Raw genomic sequence first — 17,795 nt, forward strand, 5'->3', positions numbered from 1 at the left:
TGTAAGAAGTCCAAATCAGAAGGAAACTGTTTAAGACATCACATGAGCACCTAATATGGTGTACAAAGTACAATGTTCTTAATTGGAATGTTTGCTGAATGAGTGTCTTTCAGCAGTTTTCCATTATTTAATTTAGAACTACAAAGATGTCCTTAAATGACAGTATTTTGATCTGAAAAGCTCCTCTTTTTAAACCCTCAAGTTTTACCATTAAACTTCTACTTCAGGAGATCAGTAGTACGAAAAGAACAAACAGCTAAATATAAGAAAGTCAGTCTGCCTAAATGGATCTTCCACATTTAAGCTCAAGTAAGCAAGAAAATGTAATAGGAGATCACAAAAGGTAGCAACCAATAAACCTAAAGAACACTCCGTGCTCTAGCCTTACACACCTGAGTATTTTTCAAGATCACGTATCACTTAGTACAAGGCAAAGAAACTTAAAACTGTCTTGTGAGTCAACAGGAGGAAAAAAAATGATTCAGACCTTCCACATGCATGAAAAAATAAGTAAAACATACACTTTTAAAGATGTTAAACTAGATTTAGGTATTTGTTAATGCTCAGTAAACATATTTTTATTTTCTATTGGAATGGTATATATCCGAGTATCTTAACCCAGTAGGCAATCCACCGTTAAGCGCACTGTGACTTGCTTGATCTCCAGACTGCAAGGCTGGATGAAGCTATCACCCTGGAGAAATGGCTGAAAACCATAGCCTGGGTTTGAGAAAATCTCAGAATCATAAGCGTTCAGGAGATGTCTAGGTCTTATGTGCCTGACCCTCGCCTATGCAAACAGGTACAACAATCATCTGGCCTCCTTGTAAATGCCTCTGGGGCAAAAAACTCATTATTTCCAGAAGCAACGCAACCCATGTTAAACTAACTTCTCTATACACTAACAAGATCCTCCCCTTGCCCCGTATTTTCTATCCTGTTTTCATTTTGTCTTACGAAGTTAAGCAGACAGGGGTCCAATTTTTCTTCTGAACAATAGTGCTTCAAATATTTGAAGACTGCTCTCTCCCTGTCCTGCCCATTTCTTCTCTTCACCTGCTTAAACATCTCATGTCCCTCTTGCTGCTCCTCTTGCCATGCCTTCAATCTTCTTCCTCACCTAGGTCTAGTCTTTAGACCAGAGGTTGGAAAGCTTTTCCGGAAAGCATCAGATAGTAAATATTTTAGGCTCTGCAGGCCATATAGTCTCTGTAACAAACACTACCACTGAAGCAAGCAAGCAGTCACAGAAAATAAGTACACAAATGGGCACGGCTGTGGTCCAGTAAAATTTTATTCACAAAAACAAGTGCCTGAGGGCTTTAGTTTGACAATCTATACTCCACACGACCCAAAATGTTGTTAAGCCAACAAGAACATGTGATCGGGGCAAAAGAAACATTTCATGTGGTGCAGGAGTAGAAAGAACAGGACCATAAGCCCCTCTTCTTCAATGACTTCTCTGATGCCCAACATATTACTTTCCTATGGCAACAAAAGCATTCTGCAGAGTTAAACACAACCGCACAGTTGGACTGCTAAACTACCTTTCTCTACACTAATATGATGACTGTTGGAACCCAGTACTGGACTCTACATTTATCTTATCACATTTTATCTTATTATTTTATCTTATCTCATCCTTCTATCCCTTCCAGATCTCTTCAGATTCAGACTCACTTATCAAGGTGATAGTTATGCCTCGCCAAACCCTCAGCATGTCATGCTAATAATAGTACCTTCACTGAAGTCTCTGTAAAAATGCTGATCAAGATAGAACTTCTGAACATTTCCCTCAAGATTGCTCTTAGTATACTGAGTAATTGTTACTTAGGTATAGAATTCGGTACCGTCACCTATGGCAATTAGTCCATCTTGCCCATGAGAAGAAATTTTCTTAAAATCTTAGTAAGATCAGAATTACTTTAGATTACCTTTTGCCAAAAATCAGAAAGTTTCAGAACTTTTTTTTTACTTCAGTACAAGGCAGAAAATAGAGCAGCGTTCATTCTTCACTCATTCATTCATTCAGAAAGCCAACAAATATTTATGATTGAATACCTATGATTGTACCAGGCAACTTTTTGCTAGGCCCAGTGAAGAGAATGATGAACAAGACTAAAACGTTCCCTATGCTCACCAAGTCTATGGTCTTCTGTGAGACAGACGATAAGCCCAAACACAAAGAAAAATCACACGTTGTGTTAAATACTGTGAAGGAATAAGAGGGTATTTTGCAAGAGGCCAAGGGGTAGGGAGTATGCCTAGTCTGAGTGGTCAGAGAAAGCTTCACTAAGGAAGGGACACTTCGGCTGGGTCCTAAAAGATGAGAAGACCGGCAAGGAACATATGAGATATTATAGGGAGTGAAGAAGTGAGACACTAAAGAGAACATGCTGTTGTAGATTCCATTTATATGAAGTTCAAAAACAGACAAATTAATTTATGGCGAAAGAAGTCATAATAGTAGTTTGATGAGAAAGACGGAAAGGGGGCCTTCTGAGTTGCCAGAATCAATTCGATTATCTTGATCGCAGTGGTGGTTATGTGGGTATGTACATGTGTAAAAATTCATGAAATTAGGGGCGCGTGGGTGGCTCAGTCAGTTGAACATCTGACTCTTGATTTCAGGTCATGATCTCATGGTTTGTGGGATCGAGTCTGCAGTGCGGAGCCTGCTTGGGATTCTCTCTCTCCCCCTCTCTCTCAAAAATAATGAAACAAATAAAAAAAAAATTTTAATGTCATTAAATTAGACACTTAAGATCTGTGCATCTATACGTAACTTATACCTGAAATGAAATAGAAAATAAAGAATACGTGTGTGGCAGCGCGTGCGTGTGTGCATGCTCACACCCACGCATATTGCAGGGAGGGGAGTGCGTGCCAAACTACCTTCCAAGCAGAGAGAACAAAATGTGCAAAGACCACAAAGCTAGAAATACTTTGAATACTGGAAGAAGGCCAGCGCAGCTATGGTCTAGTGAGCAAGGAAGAGAGGTATGTAAATGAGACTGGAGAGGTGGGCCTGCACCGCCCGGCCAGACCACAGTGAGCCAGAGTTTATTGTAAACCCAGTGCATGTCCTGCTTTACATTTTTAAAGGGTCATACTGACTACAGTGCAGAAAGTGGACTGGAAGGGTACCAAAGTGCAAACAGAGACCAGTTATGAGACTTACGGTACATCAGGCAGAGAGGATTATGGGTTAGGCTAGTAGCAGTACAGTAACTTCTACATTATTTCCAAATATGCTGTGAGGTACACATTTTTGAGGACAGTAAAAATGTGAGACTCCCCTTAATTTAAGAATGAAATGGGCTCTAATGAAAGGAGAACTATGAAACCACCTCCTTAGACATAGGAATATTTCCTTTATAAAGGTACTGTATTTTAAATCCCTTCTCTGTACTGGTAAGAAAGAAAACGGATATAAACTGACACACCTTTGCACTAAATACAGAGCTTTGGACAAATGATTAATTAGACTGAGGCCACTGTCCCAAGTAATGCTCTACTATCTACAATCAGCAGCAGATTCCCCCTGCTTCGTTCGTCTTTAAACAGCATAAGGAGAACCGGGCTCTTACCGTCAAATCAATTTTAATATAAGGCCTGTCCTTACCCACCTGAAATATAAGCTTTACACTTATAAAATACATTTAGTTTGCTGCAGTAATCCACAAAATGTGGTTCAAGGACAAGTTAACAGTAGCTCATAAACTGCACTTCAAGTTAATCACTTCAGAATGCAAGCAAACTCAAAATGACATTTCTAATTTTTAAAAATTATTTCCAAAATTCTTGAGTTCCAAAATTATTCACGTTTTTGGGAGTGTAAAAGACTGTAAAATTCAAAGATCCCAACAGCTAATAAACAGAAAGGTCCAAACTGTGAGTCCTTTCTGATTCATCCTGAAACACGTCTATGAAATTGATCACTTTGTTTGAAACCAGACTACACTTCCTTGGCTCAAATACAATCGTGACCTACCTAAACCCAATTTACTGAAATCATTATTCTCATAATATCCTCCAAAACACACTTTTTGTCTTCCAATTTGTGGCAGGCACAACCTAAAGTAATCCCCAGTGAGTCGAGCCCTTGTATAAGCAATCCCTTCCCCTTGATGGTTCATTCCACTCCCCTGAGGTGGACTCGTTTTGTGACTCGTTTCTAACCAACAGAATATAGCAAAGGTGACAGATGGCACTGTCTATTAGGATACACTCTACGACAAAGGTGATGAGATATCCATTCCATGATACATTTCATTATGTAAGTCTTCATCTTAGCAGTTTGGAGGAGTCTCTTGCTGACTTTTATGAAGGAAACAGCAAGGATGTGAACTGCCTGTGGTGAGGGCCATGGGGCAGGGAAAAATGGGAAAGCTCTAGGAGCTAAGAGCCTCAGCCCTAGAGCTGGAAAGAACTGAAGACTGCCAACAACCACAGAAGCCTGGATGAGGGCCCCAAGCTCCAGATGAGAATACGGCCCAGATGACACCTTCACTGCAGCCCGGTGAGACCCGGACCAGAAGCGCTGGCTAACAATGCCCAGACTCCCAACAGAGGATGTGAGATCATAAATGTGTGCTGTCTTATGCCACCAAGTCTGTGATAATTCGTTACCCAGCAATAGGAAACTAGTGCACAGTTCGGAAAGCACTACATCATCTTTTCTACAAAGAGCCATCTTGAGGCTCCTACCCACAAAATCAAGAACACCCGATGCCTGAGAGCTGCCATACTACATTACGGCAACAGAGTTTCTTACTGCTCTACATCCGTTTCTTGGTTTCAACTGCTCTTCAGATTGCAATAGAATTGAGTATCTCTTTGATGAGGTGTTCTCAAACTGTAATCACCAAACTGAACCCAAACTCTCGGGCCCTGCCCCAGACATACAGAGTCAGACACTCTGAGCACAGCCCAGCCATCTCTTTTATCGGACCCTCCTGGTGATTCGGAAGCACGCCTAGGTTTGAGGAGCACTGCTCTCCTCAATGCTGAAAACAAACATTAATGGCACTTCCACCACTCCGCGGCTGAGGGATAAACCACACCATTAGTCTAGTGACCAACGCCTTTTCCTCCTTATGTTAACTTCAAATACTGCAGTGCAAGCACGAGACACGATATAATAAATTCAGCAAGTACTCACTAAATTTACTGAGTACAAGGCATTGTGCTAGAACAATCTGTGGTATAAAAACACCAAAGCTAAACTTAAAATGCAAAAGAAAGGGAGGAAGGGAGGAAAGGAAGGAAGGGAGGATAGAAAGGAAGAGAAGGAAGAGAAGGAAAAGAGAAGGAAGGCAAGAAGGAAGGAAGGAAAACAAAGAAACAGGATGGGAGGGACGGACCAACCAACCCAAGGACAAAATTTTTTAATTTCTTAAAAGACTTTTTTATCAATACAAGATTTTAAGAACTACAATAACAGAACATGACTCCGTGGGCAAGGAGATCTCGTTTCAGTCAATATTACCATTTCCATCTGCTAACAAGTCAGAGGGAAAGTGGTGACAGAAGATTGGAGAAGCTAGAGCAGCAAGAACAAGCAAGTCATGATGACAGATTTGCTTGCTAAACTTAAATAATCTCTAATAAATTCTAAGAAGAGAGGACAAAAGCAGGGGTCATGTAGTGAAGAAACTAGAAATCCTTACAGAGGAAATCTGTATTATCAAATGCATGGGAAACACACGGAAGGTACTGCAGATTCTTAAACAGGAGAGTACCATTTGAGAAGATTTACCTACTCTGCCAGTTGATATGACTAAATGGAGGAGAAATCTGAAGGCCAAGACTATCAGTGGGACCCAAGCTAGACAGTGACCTGTCAGTTACTCTTCCCATTCATTAAGTTGTCACCCTTAACTTACTTTCTTAAAATACCCTTTCTCTTATAAGTTCTTGTGGTGTGGGTTCACATGTCCATTTATGTTAGCCAATGCTGACAAACGGGGAAGCACAAATGTCAAGTTTTATTTCCTATTTACTTAACATTAATATAGCACTATGTGCCAGGTGCTTTACAAATAGTAACTCACTCAATTTTGATAATGATCCTATGAGGCAGATCATTATCAAAATTGAGTGAGTTACTATTTGTAAATGTTACAATCTGTGATCTATTCACAGATGAGGAAACCCGGTCAGAGAAGACACTGTTACTCATGGTCATAACGCTAGTATGTAGTTTCTAACTTAATATTAGTCCCAGGGGTGTCTGGGTGGCTCAGTCGGTTAAGCGTCCGACTCTTGATTTTGGCTCAGGTCACGATCTCACAGTTTCATGAGTGCGAGCCCTGTGTGGGGCTGTGCACACTGACCAGGCAGAGCCTGCTTGGGATTCTCCCTCTCTCCCTCTCTCTCTCTGCCCCTCCCCGACTTGCGCTGTCTCTCTTAAAATAAATACTAAAAAAAAAAAACAAAAACAAAAACAAAAATTAGACCCAAAGCTACTTATTTAATCAAAAGACATTTACCTCAATTAAAGCTAATACTATATGAAATGTCCTTAATACTCAAAAAAATGTAAGACTAGTAAATTTACGGTCATCTACTCACCTCTGGTAATAATTTTTAAATGGGTGGGAAAAGAAAACAAAAACACGTCTTTCTTTTTCACTGTGCATGCTTCCCATCTGCAATATTAGACACAAACCCAATCAGGCATGTCATTGAAGGTCTTTACTGGATGTTTCTATATCTGCTACAAAACACCCAGGAACTGCAAGGCAAAGCCTACCTTTCATTCTTAGATTTGAGAGGAAGCAAAGCGTGAAGAAAATGGGCTCCGAACCCAGACCGCCTGGGTTCAAATCTCAGCTTTGGGACCTTGAACAAGTTACTTAAAATCTCTGTGTCTCAGTAAAGTACTAGTACCTACACCTCAAGAGGCACTTGTGAACATTAAATGAGATAATATATGTAAAGCACTTAAAGCAATGCCTGCCATATAGTAAATGCTATACAAATGTCTGCTATCACTGTCATTATTATTACTCAGTATTTACAACAATATCGCCCTTGCCATTTCAACTTTCCTTCACTGGGCTCACCAGGCTCAGCCCCGGTACCTCACAGAGCCACTTCCTTATGCCTAATTTACCATGGTCTTCCTGGTCTCTGTGCCTCGGTTCCCACTACCAGTCTCTCTAGAACATTCCTCCAACTCTCCCCGATGCGCTGGGCAAATTCTTTTTCAGCAAAGTTCTTCACATTTTAACATTACAGGAGTTAGGAAAACAAGCCATCATCAGTGAATTGATATTTCAGAAAAGAGTAAAACAACCAAGATGTTTCTTCCAAATAGTACCTAAAAATAGACCTACCTTCTTCCCACCACCTTGACTTTTCTCGGTCATTCTGCAGCAGTCCCCCACCCAGCCCTCTTTCGCTCCTTCTGAGAGACTCCTCTGCCTCTGCCAACTACAAAAATAATTCTCTCCGTGAGCCATTTACAAATCTATACCTAAGGCCACTAAAATGCTTTCCGAGCCTTATAAATGTGTTTATCGGTGGGAATGGGCAGCTCCCCCGATCTACTTAAGGAGACCACGCACAACTAAAGATGAGTTACGTCTGAACTAACTGTAACGTATCTAGATAATGCCATCACTAACATGTCATACTATAGCTGGCCTGCAGCCGTAAGTGAAAATCAGGTTTAAGAATTTCTCATGTGTCTACTGTGGCCCAGAAGAAAAGCGTTCTGATCTTTGATATCATTACAGAATATTCCTCTAGTAGAGAATAATGCATCCATAAGTGCTATTTCTTTAGAACATGAAGTTTTCTTTGTTTCAACTCCCTGTCCACAAACCACACCTTCACAGGGCCCCATCCAAGAGAAGAGCCCTGCGCAAAAGATTTCTGTTATCCGGCCAGATTCAGCATCATTTATCACTTAAATTATACTTATGCTTCTGTGCTAGAAGGGTCAGTCTCTCATGAGTTTGTTTACTCAGGAGATAGGAAATCAAGAAGGTTAAATCTTAGACAAAAAAAATGTCAGGTGCTATTCTTGCCAAGGTGCCTTTCCAGAGTTAATGCTTCACAAAACCCTTATTGCGGTGACTGCTGCCTCTACCCACCCAGTCATCTTACCAGAGAACCTGAGTCATCCCAGACACCTACCCCCCCATCCCTCATCCCTTCCCTCACACCACCAACACCTCCAGCTGGTCACTCATCGTGTTCTGTCAGTTTGCGATCTTAAATCAGGGATCACAAACAGGGATCGGGAGGATAAACTGAACATAGCAGGCCTGAATGAAGTTTGCAGACTTGTAGGGAGATGGCAAACTGGAGAGCAAATACCTTTTTGAAAGAGGGCAGGCACTATTTAGCTCCAGGGGAGTCTTGCCAACAGGAAGTTCTGGGCCGATGTTTCCACTCTTCTAGTTTTCCTTTTTTCTTTTTTTAAGTAGGTTCAGGCCCAGCACAGAGCCCATCATGGGCTCGAACTCATGACCCTGAGATCAAGACCTGAGCTGAGATCAAGAGTCGGCCGCTCAACCGGGCCACCCAGTCACCCCTCACTATTCTGGTTTTTCAAACTAGCTCAGAAATCTGGATTTTTTATGGGGAAGACGCCAATTTTTGAAACAAAGTACGCGTGGGCCAAATTAAACATATCTGCTGGCCAAATTCAGTGGGCAGGTTAACCAGCTTTTACTTCTATCCTTAAAATACCCACGCCACTGCTTTTAGATTCAGGCCTTCCTCATTTCTTACCTAAGTTTATGCAGAAGGATCCTAAAAGGTCTCCAGATTACTCCATCCGTTTAGGAAGCTGCCAAGGCAACCTTCCTAAAATTAAAATCTGCTCCTGTTTAAAATCAAACAGCTGCCCCAAGCCTAGAGCATGACAATGTGCCTAAAAATCACCTGAGGTATTTAACATACTGATAACAGTAATCTACCTAATCTGGATCTCCCAAAGTCAGGCTAGGAATCTGCTATTTAAACACTTTCCCAGGCGATGCTGATGCTGATAGTCCTTAGGCCACAGATCTCCCTAAAGGATAAACTCTAGAAGCCCCTTCCACCAAAGCATCCCCTGTGACAGAGCCCCACCTCCCTCTCTTCAGCCTCATCTCCTGCCCCTCCACCATTATGCCTAAAATCTGCCTTCTTAGGGTTCCCAGCAAACACTCCCAGGCCTTCACTCCTTTTACAATCCACTGCTCCTCTGCTCCTTTACTCCCATCATCTGGTCACGTGAGACCCACTCAGCTTGATCTTTCTAGATTGAGCTCTGCCTTTCCCTCCATCCTCTCCCTGAAGCCTTTCTCAGCTTTAACCCTCACTCCCTGGAGCTGCTTCCCTATCCTCTCCCACCGTGCCCGGCACTTACCTAACTGCACTTACTAACTATCTATAGCTGTCTATCTACTTGCCCATATGCCACTAGCTTAATTTTGCAGCCCCAGTGCTATGCCCGACACAGACCAGGCTCTCAATAGATGCTTACTGAATACATGGAATCAAACTGTATGAACCAGTAAGGGCGAAGGCTAGATTCTTTGAGCATTTCCATCAGGATGCACACAGTCTCTCTTTACAACCTGTTAACTGCGATATACTAATTAATTCACAATTATCATAGGTCCTGTAATCAGGCTGTTGTTGACATGCAAGGTAGAACTACCGTAACAGCAGAAACCAATTCATCATAAAATTATTCGCATGAAACCAAACAAGATATTTCAAAGCACACTTACCTCCTCTCTGAAGCAAAATGATACAATTGGAAACTGAGTGTTACACTGTCAATTAAACTATGCCTCCCCCAGGCCAGATTACATAAACCACCATAGACGTTTCACCCTTAGCTAAGTGGCAAAATCCTTCAACTATAAAGACCTGTCCAAAGAAAGGACAGGTAGAAAGGAGGACTAAGCCTCACAAAGGTAAAATCCCTCAATATAATTGTCCAAAGGTACATGAATAAGCAAGAGAAAATGGCAGTTAAACCCCTGACATCTTCACATTCAAAATACAGAAGTATCCTTCTGATATCCAAGAGATGGACAGCTCCCTTTTACCACACTTCCAAAATGTTTTATATTCTTCTACACTTTCATTCCTTCGATAAATATTTCTTGAGCGCCTATTCTGTTCATACACTAGACCCTGGTCATGTTGAATAAGACAGCTATAGGCCCCACCCTCCCAGAGCTCATATTCTAACAGAGAAGGCAGACTCTCAAGTAATGATTCACCTGCTTAATAAAACTGTGGTAACTCGATGGAGAACACAGGTGTTAAGACAGCACATAACATACAATCCATCCCATGCTTTCTTCTGCACCGAAAAGCAATTGTCTTAGTTGCTTACTACTGAAATCTAATTACCACTCTACGTGTGCACAACCTATCCGCAGTTATTCTGAATAACAGCCAGGTTCCCAACTGTAGCTCTCAGATGTACCTCTAGGGAGACAAAGAAATTAAACTAACCAAAAGTAATTTTGCCACCAGCAGCTTTTATACTATCAAGTTTTCTCTACATCTCTTTGCTGTCATATACAGGGTTACCTTAGGGAATAAAAATCTCTTGACTGTTTTGAGTCTTTACCCATTTATGGGATGATCTTCTTCAGAAGCTGTTTTAGAGGCGCCTGGGTAGCTCAGTTGATTAAGCGTCCAACTTCGGCTCAGATCATGATTTCATGGTTCATGAGTTCAAGCCCCACATCGGGCTCTCTGCTATCAGCGTGGAGCCCGCCTTGGATCCTCTGTCCCCCTCTCTCTCTGTCCCTACACAGCTCGCATGCGCGCACACATGCATGGTCTCTGTCTCTCAAAAATAAACTTTTTTTTTTTTTAAAGCTGCTTTAGGGGCATCTGGATGGCGCAGTCGGTCAAGTGCCTGACTCTTGAGCTCGGCTCAGGTTATGATCTCACAGTTTGTGAGTTTGAGCCCCACATCAGGCTGTGCTGATGGTGCAGAGCCTGCTTGGGATTCTGTCTCTTCCTCTCTCTGCCCCTCCTCAATTTGTGCTCTCTCTCAAAATAAAAAAATAAACTTAAAAAAAAAAAAAGCTGTTTTAATTCAATAAGCATTTATAAAGCACTTACTGGTGAAGACCACACAATGGGAATGTGTGATCTTTAGGAAGGAAGTGTCTCTAGGGCAACTCACATTCCAGTGAAACTGACTACACAGATTCTTCCTGAGACACCTTTAGATTCATATTTTTAACATAAACACAATACTCAGTAAGGAACCCTCTACTAGAAGAAGCTGAGGTTATACATTTGTGACCCTCCTTCTTTTAAAATAACATCAACGCACTATATTTTCGTGAACGTTGGACACTTGTTAAAATGACCTTTGTTTTCCAGGATGATAGGAAATCTGCTGTCAGACACAGGAAGTGAGTCAGATAATGGAAGAGTGGAAAAGATAGGAATAGAAAAGCACACTAAAATTTCTTGTAGACTAGAACACCTACCTAGTTGGAAATATAAATGTAGGGAACACTGCTTATAAGAAAAAGTAGATTCCATATTACAGACACTGCTGCAAAGGAAACAGCTATCCTACTGGCACTTACCCAGAAAGCAGATCCTAGTAGGGGAAAAAAGTTTGTTTTTTGGTTTTTTTAACATAATTGTCAAATTGGCTCACATACAACACCCAGTGCTCATCCCAACAAGTGCCATCCTCAATGCCCATCACCCATTTTCCGCTCTCCCCCCTCCCAGAAAAAGTTTTATATGTCAATATTTACAGTGCAGAAGAGATAACAGAAAGGGGGGTAGAGCTGAAGGCAAAACAGGAGGTATCTGGGTTAATGACCTTCTTTAATGAAGTTGTAAAGCCCTAGTCATGGTTACCGAGAAGGCTCTGGAACTTCTTTCCACTTAAGTTTTAAGACATGTCAGCACCCCAGGTCAAAATTGTATGATACTACATTGCTTGAAAGCATCGGAATGTATTATATGACTTGCTACGGTCCTTTACAGTTTTTCCAGTTCCAACTAGGCCAAATCCATTATGATTTCCTTCAGCAATCCATTCATTCTACATATGTTTAATGGGTTCTTAGTATGCACAAGAGTACTGTGCTCAGGTCGTGGTGGTCCGTACAAGTCTAACCTTGGATATTACATTCTAATAGGGAAACACACTAACAAATTCCATAAGGGAGCAGAGGGTGCTCTGACAGCACACTTAAGGGGAGAGGAGAGGGGCACCTGGGGGGCCAAGTTGGTTAAGCGTCCAACTTCAGCTCAGGTCATAATCTCACCGTTCGTGGGTTTGAACTCTGCATCAGGCTCTGTGCTGATAGCTCGAAGCCCAGAGCCTGCTTCCGATCCTGTGTCTCCGGCTCTCTCTGCCCCTCCCCTGCATGTGCTCTGTCTCTCTCTCTCTCTCAAAAAATAAACATTTTGTTTTTTTGAAAAGAGAAGAGAGGAGAGCTTAGGGAATGCTTCTCTGAGGAAGTAACATTTAAGACATGAAGATGAATATAAACGGGAAGGGAAGCTACATTCCTGACGGAAGTAACAACGTTACTTAAAGATTGAACAAAAAAAAAAAAAAAAAATGGCAGGAGGGAGGAGACGGCTACTAATGCTGTCAGGGGCAGAGAGTGAGAGGCTTGACATGGACATGAAGCTGAAGACCAGCAAGGACCATGACATTCAGAGTCATGTAGATCATGTTATGGACTGTTTGGACTTCATTCCAAGAGCAATGAGAGGACAGTAGTGGGTTTTAAGCAAAGGAGTGATGTGACCAGATGCACATTTTTTTTTTAAAGATCACTATGAACCAGAGAAAAGACTATGAGGGAAAAGGGAATGTGGGCAAGCAACCAAATAAAGTAGTACCAGATTATAACCCCAAGTATAAACTAAATATTCATGAATCCACATTGATATAAATAGTTGGATAAATATACAATGGGAAGAAAAGACAAATCTCCCGTACATAATTGCAAACAAATTATGTCACTACTCTGCCCTCAAGGAGGGAGGGCATACCTCTCCACTCTCAAGTGAGGGCTGTGCAGAGTGAGTTCCTTCCAAAGAGAGTAACCTTACAGAGAGAAATCTAACAAACACTACGTTGGTCAGGTGGTCCAAATCAATATCAACAGTGAGTGACAAGTCATACTGATAGCACGTACTTATCACATGACGCAATGAAATGGCACTTCATCTAATGCTCTTCCTCCCCAAACCCCATAACCCTTACCTAATCATGAGAACATCAGACAAATCCCAAGTGAGGGACATTCTACAAAATACATAGCCAGAACTCCTCAAAACTATCCAGGTTACCAAAAACAAGGGAAGTCTGAGAAATCGTCACAGCCGAGAGGAGCCTAAGGAGACAGGACGACTAAATGAAATGTGATCTCCTAGATGAGATCCCACAACAGAAAAAGAGCCTTGGGTAGAAACTAAGGAGATCTGAGTACAGACCTCAGTTAATAATGTGTAAATATTGGTTAATTGTGACAAATGTACCATACTAATCTGAGATGTTAATAGAGAAAACTGGGTATGAAGCATAGGGGAACTCTACTATCTTCACAATTTTTCTGTGAATCTATTCTAAAAGTATTCTAAAATAAAAAGATGACTTAAAGCGTACGTGGGAAGAGTGGTAATGGAACCACTCGTCTAGCTTTGGCTAAAAATGATAGAAGGTACAGGACCTAGTGATTCACTAGTTGGTGGGTGAGGTAGAGGAATTGAGAGTGAAAGCGACACAGAGAGCAAGGATGAAAGGTTACAGCCCAGATTTCAGGCTAGGAAAACTGGATGGGCAGGGGAGTCATTCACTGATAAGGGAGCAGCGGAGTAAAACCAGATTTGGAGGAAAGTTAACAACCAGCATTGACTGGAGGCTCATTACGTGTCAGGCCCTTCTCAAATGTCTATAATCATTTTGCACCATAGAGACTATTATTTGGCCCAAAGCCAAGTAAAGAAATTAGAGTTTGGGATCAGGTTTCTATGTGCTCCAAAGCCCGCGCTCTTTCTACTACACAGTTCGTTCGGTGCACATTTACTTCATCTGGCAGCCCAAGCGCCACAAGCTACTGAAGTGGACTGCATCAGCAGTGCGACCTCAGTAGTTACTCCTACTCCCCGGGCCTCATCTGCCAAAGACTAGCTCCATCTGAAGTTGTGTGCAAGAGGCGGGTGGAGATTTCATTAAAATGAAGACAACTAAGACACCACGAAAGGAACTGCATCAGCTAATAATGATGATGGTGGTGGTGGTGATGATGAAGACGAAGTAAAGAAGCGCAGGGAATTCTCTGGTTCCACTCCCGTGGAGAGGTCTCCTAAGGTAGAGGCAATCCCCCGGGGAGGGTACCGAGTCAAGGCGGCGGCCCTAGGATGCTCCCACGCACCTTGACCCCTAAGCCCCAGGTCTCGGCAGGACCCCCGGGGAAACGCCGGCCAGCCCGCCCGCCCAGGGCCACGCGGCACAAGGTGACACGGACCGCGCCTGCCCCTCAGCCGCCAGGGAGAGGCCGGGACGAGAAGGGAGAGGGACGTCCGCGGGGCCCCGCGCTACCTTGTACTTATCAAAGCCAGCCAGCTGCTCCGGGCTCACGTATTCGTAACCAGCCATGACGACCCGAACACCGAGCGCCCACTCGGCAGCGACTCTGCGCGACGAGGTGCGGAAACACGAGCACCACACCGGCAGAGCAAGGATGGGAAGCCTTGGGCAGGCAAAGGTGGTAGGAGAGCTGCGCTCCGCCCACCGCGCACGCGTAGCGGCCTCAGGCCACTTCCGCCGCCTCCCAGGGCGCAAGCGCAGCCTCCACCTCTCCCCGCCCACCGAGGGAGGATCGCTAGCCTGCTCACGAGGTCCGCCCCCTCACGCCGTCGCAGTCCAATCAGCGTGGATCGGACAACACGAAGTCCCGCCTTCCGGGTCTTCTCGTCTCTTCATTCGCTAACGTCAAAATTGGTGAGCTGAAGTAAGGAGAGAGTGGAGGTAAAAGGTCAATTTCCCAGGGGGCCTTGCGCCTCCCTCCGGGGGTCGGGGCGGTTCTCTGGTTTCGTTCGGGTTGCGGTGGTTGTCTGCGAACCAGTTCAGAAGTACCCAGGAAGGAGCCGTGACGTGAACATGCCAGAGAAAGGGTGTGTGCCCGGCGCGCTGCGGCTCCTGGCAGGCTGTAGGAGCTCAGGAAGGTGATTGGACGTAGAGAAACCAGTGGGGAGCCTCGGGGAAAGGCTTTTTCCGTCCGTAAAGTGGCGTGGAAGGGCGCTGGAGACGAACCCCTCAGACCTCTTCCCTCTCCACTCTGTCAAACTGTTGCAAATTGAAATTGCTCACGTCTCCAACCAGATAAAAGCACTGGTCTCTGAGTCTCTAGGGATCTTTAAGTGCGTTTGCAGGAAGTGCATGCACGTAACTGGAGCCAATAGTAGAAAGAACACTAGATCAATGGCTAGTGTGTATCAAGCTAATAATAAAATTTAATAATAGTAATAATTGCTCCCTTTTCTTTTTTTGAGCACCAACTATAAGGGGAACTTTATATACATTATCACCAACCCCCATAACAATACTATTAAGTGGAAGGCACTTTCCCTATTTCGCAGATTAGGAAATAAAAATTCAGATTACCTAACTTGCCCAGGATCAGGCCATTAATTATACAGCTCGGAAGTGGTCAACCCAACACGAAATGAGGTTCTTGGTGTCGGAAACCACTACCTAAGAAAGATTCTCAGTCCCTGGGTCTCTGAAACAAGGGTGATTCTTTTAAGATCTCTTATGTTCCTTACATTAACTCGTTAAACATAATTATCGGGTGCTCAACATATGCCAAGAATGTTATTATTTCTGCGTGTGTCTCATCTCACTTTCTAAAGTACAAGGTTCTTATGAGGTAATAGATATAAAGCATCTATCATCACACCTGATACATGGCAGATGATCAATAAACTTGAACATCATTTTCCTTCACTTGTCCTAAGGAAAGGACCTGTATCTTGTACACCTTAATTTTCCCTTGTCCTTATAGTTCAGTGCCTTGCAGATAATACATGGTCAATACCTTTCCTTGAATGAATGAGCAGCGATCTCTCTGCTATGCTGTGCGGTGTCTGCTTTGAGGACATTAGAAATGTGGATCTCCCTTTCATCTAGGAAGAAAATTGCCTCTAATGAAAGGAAAACTATGAAACCACCTTCTTCGACGTGTAAAAGTATTTCCTTTGTGCATGTACTGTATTTAAATCCCTTCTGTGTACTGATAAGAAAACTGAATTGACAAGGCCTCTGCCCTAAATATGTGTTTTGGACAATGTATTAATCAGACTGAGGCTACCGTCCCAAGTAATATGCTACAGATTTCATCTGCTGTGTGTTTCTTCTAATCAATATGAAGAGGAAAAAAAAAAAATCTTCGCATCAAATGCTTGTTGATATAAGGCCTGTGCTTATCCATCGCCCACTGACGCTTATCTGTCCTCTCTATCTCATACACTGACCACGCTTTCTGCTTTCCAAAATAATCATCATAGAAAATATTTGTGCTAGAAGCAATGTTACCACCTTTGTAATATAAACTGGAAAAAAAAAAGTGTTTTCATTCGTGGCATTCCTGCTTTATTTAGGTTTAAGTATGAGGGTGTCAGATAAATAGATACCTAGAAAATTGGAAGTTAAGGACTAACATAGTTAAAAACTCCAACATAAGTTATTAAAGCCATAAAAATGGCCGAGGTTTCCCAAGGAAGGTTATAAAAAGATACTGATTTGGTTTGCATTTTAAAATAATACTGATGCCTTTATAGTAAGTTCTATGATTTTCAAAGGAATTTGGTATCTCACTAGATCAGCTTAACAAGCCTGAGCCATGGGCCAGATAGTTGTTCTAATTGTACAGAACAGAACGGCAGAAGTATTCTATTATATCTCACCCAAAAATTACCCAGTGTGTGGTAAAATTGAAATAAGAGCACGGGTCATCAAATTTTTAAATAATTTTAAAATAATTTTTCCACTACACCTTGCTTCTACAAGTTACCACAGTAAGATATTTAAAAAGGGAGGGGCGCCTGGGTGGCTCAGTCGGTTAATCGTCCGACTTCAGCTCAGGTCACGATCTCACCCACCGTGAGTTCCAGCCCCTCCTGGGGCTCTGGGCTGATGGCTCAGAGTCTGGAACCTGCTTCCGGTTCTGTGTCTCCCTTTCTCTCTGACCCTCCCCCGTTCATGCTCTGTCTCTCTCTGTCTCAAAAATAAACGTTAAAAAAAAAGAAAATTTAAAAATAAAATAAAACAAAAGATATTTAAAAAGGGAAAATTCACAAGTCAGTTTTAAATCAAGGCTAGAGGGGGGTAAAAAAAAAAACTAGGAAAGAACCGAACAGACTCATTAAATTGCTTATTGTTTCCTAAAAATAGAATTCCCTTGCTAGAGTGAACCTTCTCTAGGTAAGTTTTGTCTGCTTGGTTTTTGCTGTATTTCACATTTTTCAAAAACATAATCCCAAGTAAAAATGTGTAGAGAACTCTATTTGAATGGGTCATCAATCAATTATCACAGAAAAGATCTGTGCAACATACTGAGATTCAGTATAAGCTAATACTGCTTTGTACTTCCCACTCCCCAAGTCAGTAGAGGCTCTCTGCTGTTCTGTGACTTGTCATCCCACCTGCCTCCCAATGGTTTTCTGGTCATTTTTGTTCCCTTAACCTTTGAATACAAACTCAATTGTGTCCATAGTCATTCAAAACCCAGATAATCACTGTAAAGTTTCAACCTAGTGTCATATGAAGTAAG

At 42.5% G+C, this 17,795-nt stretch overlaps 1 protein-coding gene across 2 annotated transcripts in view; it reads right to left on the reverse strand.

Annotated features, from left to right (window-relative positions):
• Window positions 1-14,821, reverse strand: part of SELENOI (selenoprotein I) — a 41,587-nt gene extending 26,766 nt beyond the window's left edge. Inside the window, exon 1 of one of the 2 annotated variants that reach the window (XM_027033371.2) lies at window positions 14,564-14,821. In XM_027033371.2, coding sequence (XP_026889172.1) covers window positions 14,564-14,620 — 57 coding nt within the window. In that variant the 5' untranslated portion in view covers window positions 14,621-14,821. The remainder of the gene's footprint in view (window positions 1-14,563) is intronic. The other variant, XM_015064121.3, reaches the window with a different exon arrangement.
• Window positions 14,822-17,795: the final 2,974 nt, after the last annotated feature.

This window comes from Acinonyx jubatus, chromosome A3 (genome assembly GCF_027475565.1).
Source record: "Acinonyx jubatus isolate Ajub_Pintada_27869175 chromosome A3, VMU_Ajub_asm_v1.0, whole genome shotgun sequence".
In the NCBI taxonomy this organism is placed as follows: Eukaryota; Metazoa; Chordata; class Mammalia; order Carnivora; family Felidae; genus Acinonyx; species Acinonyx jubatus.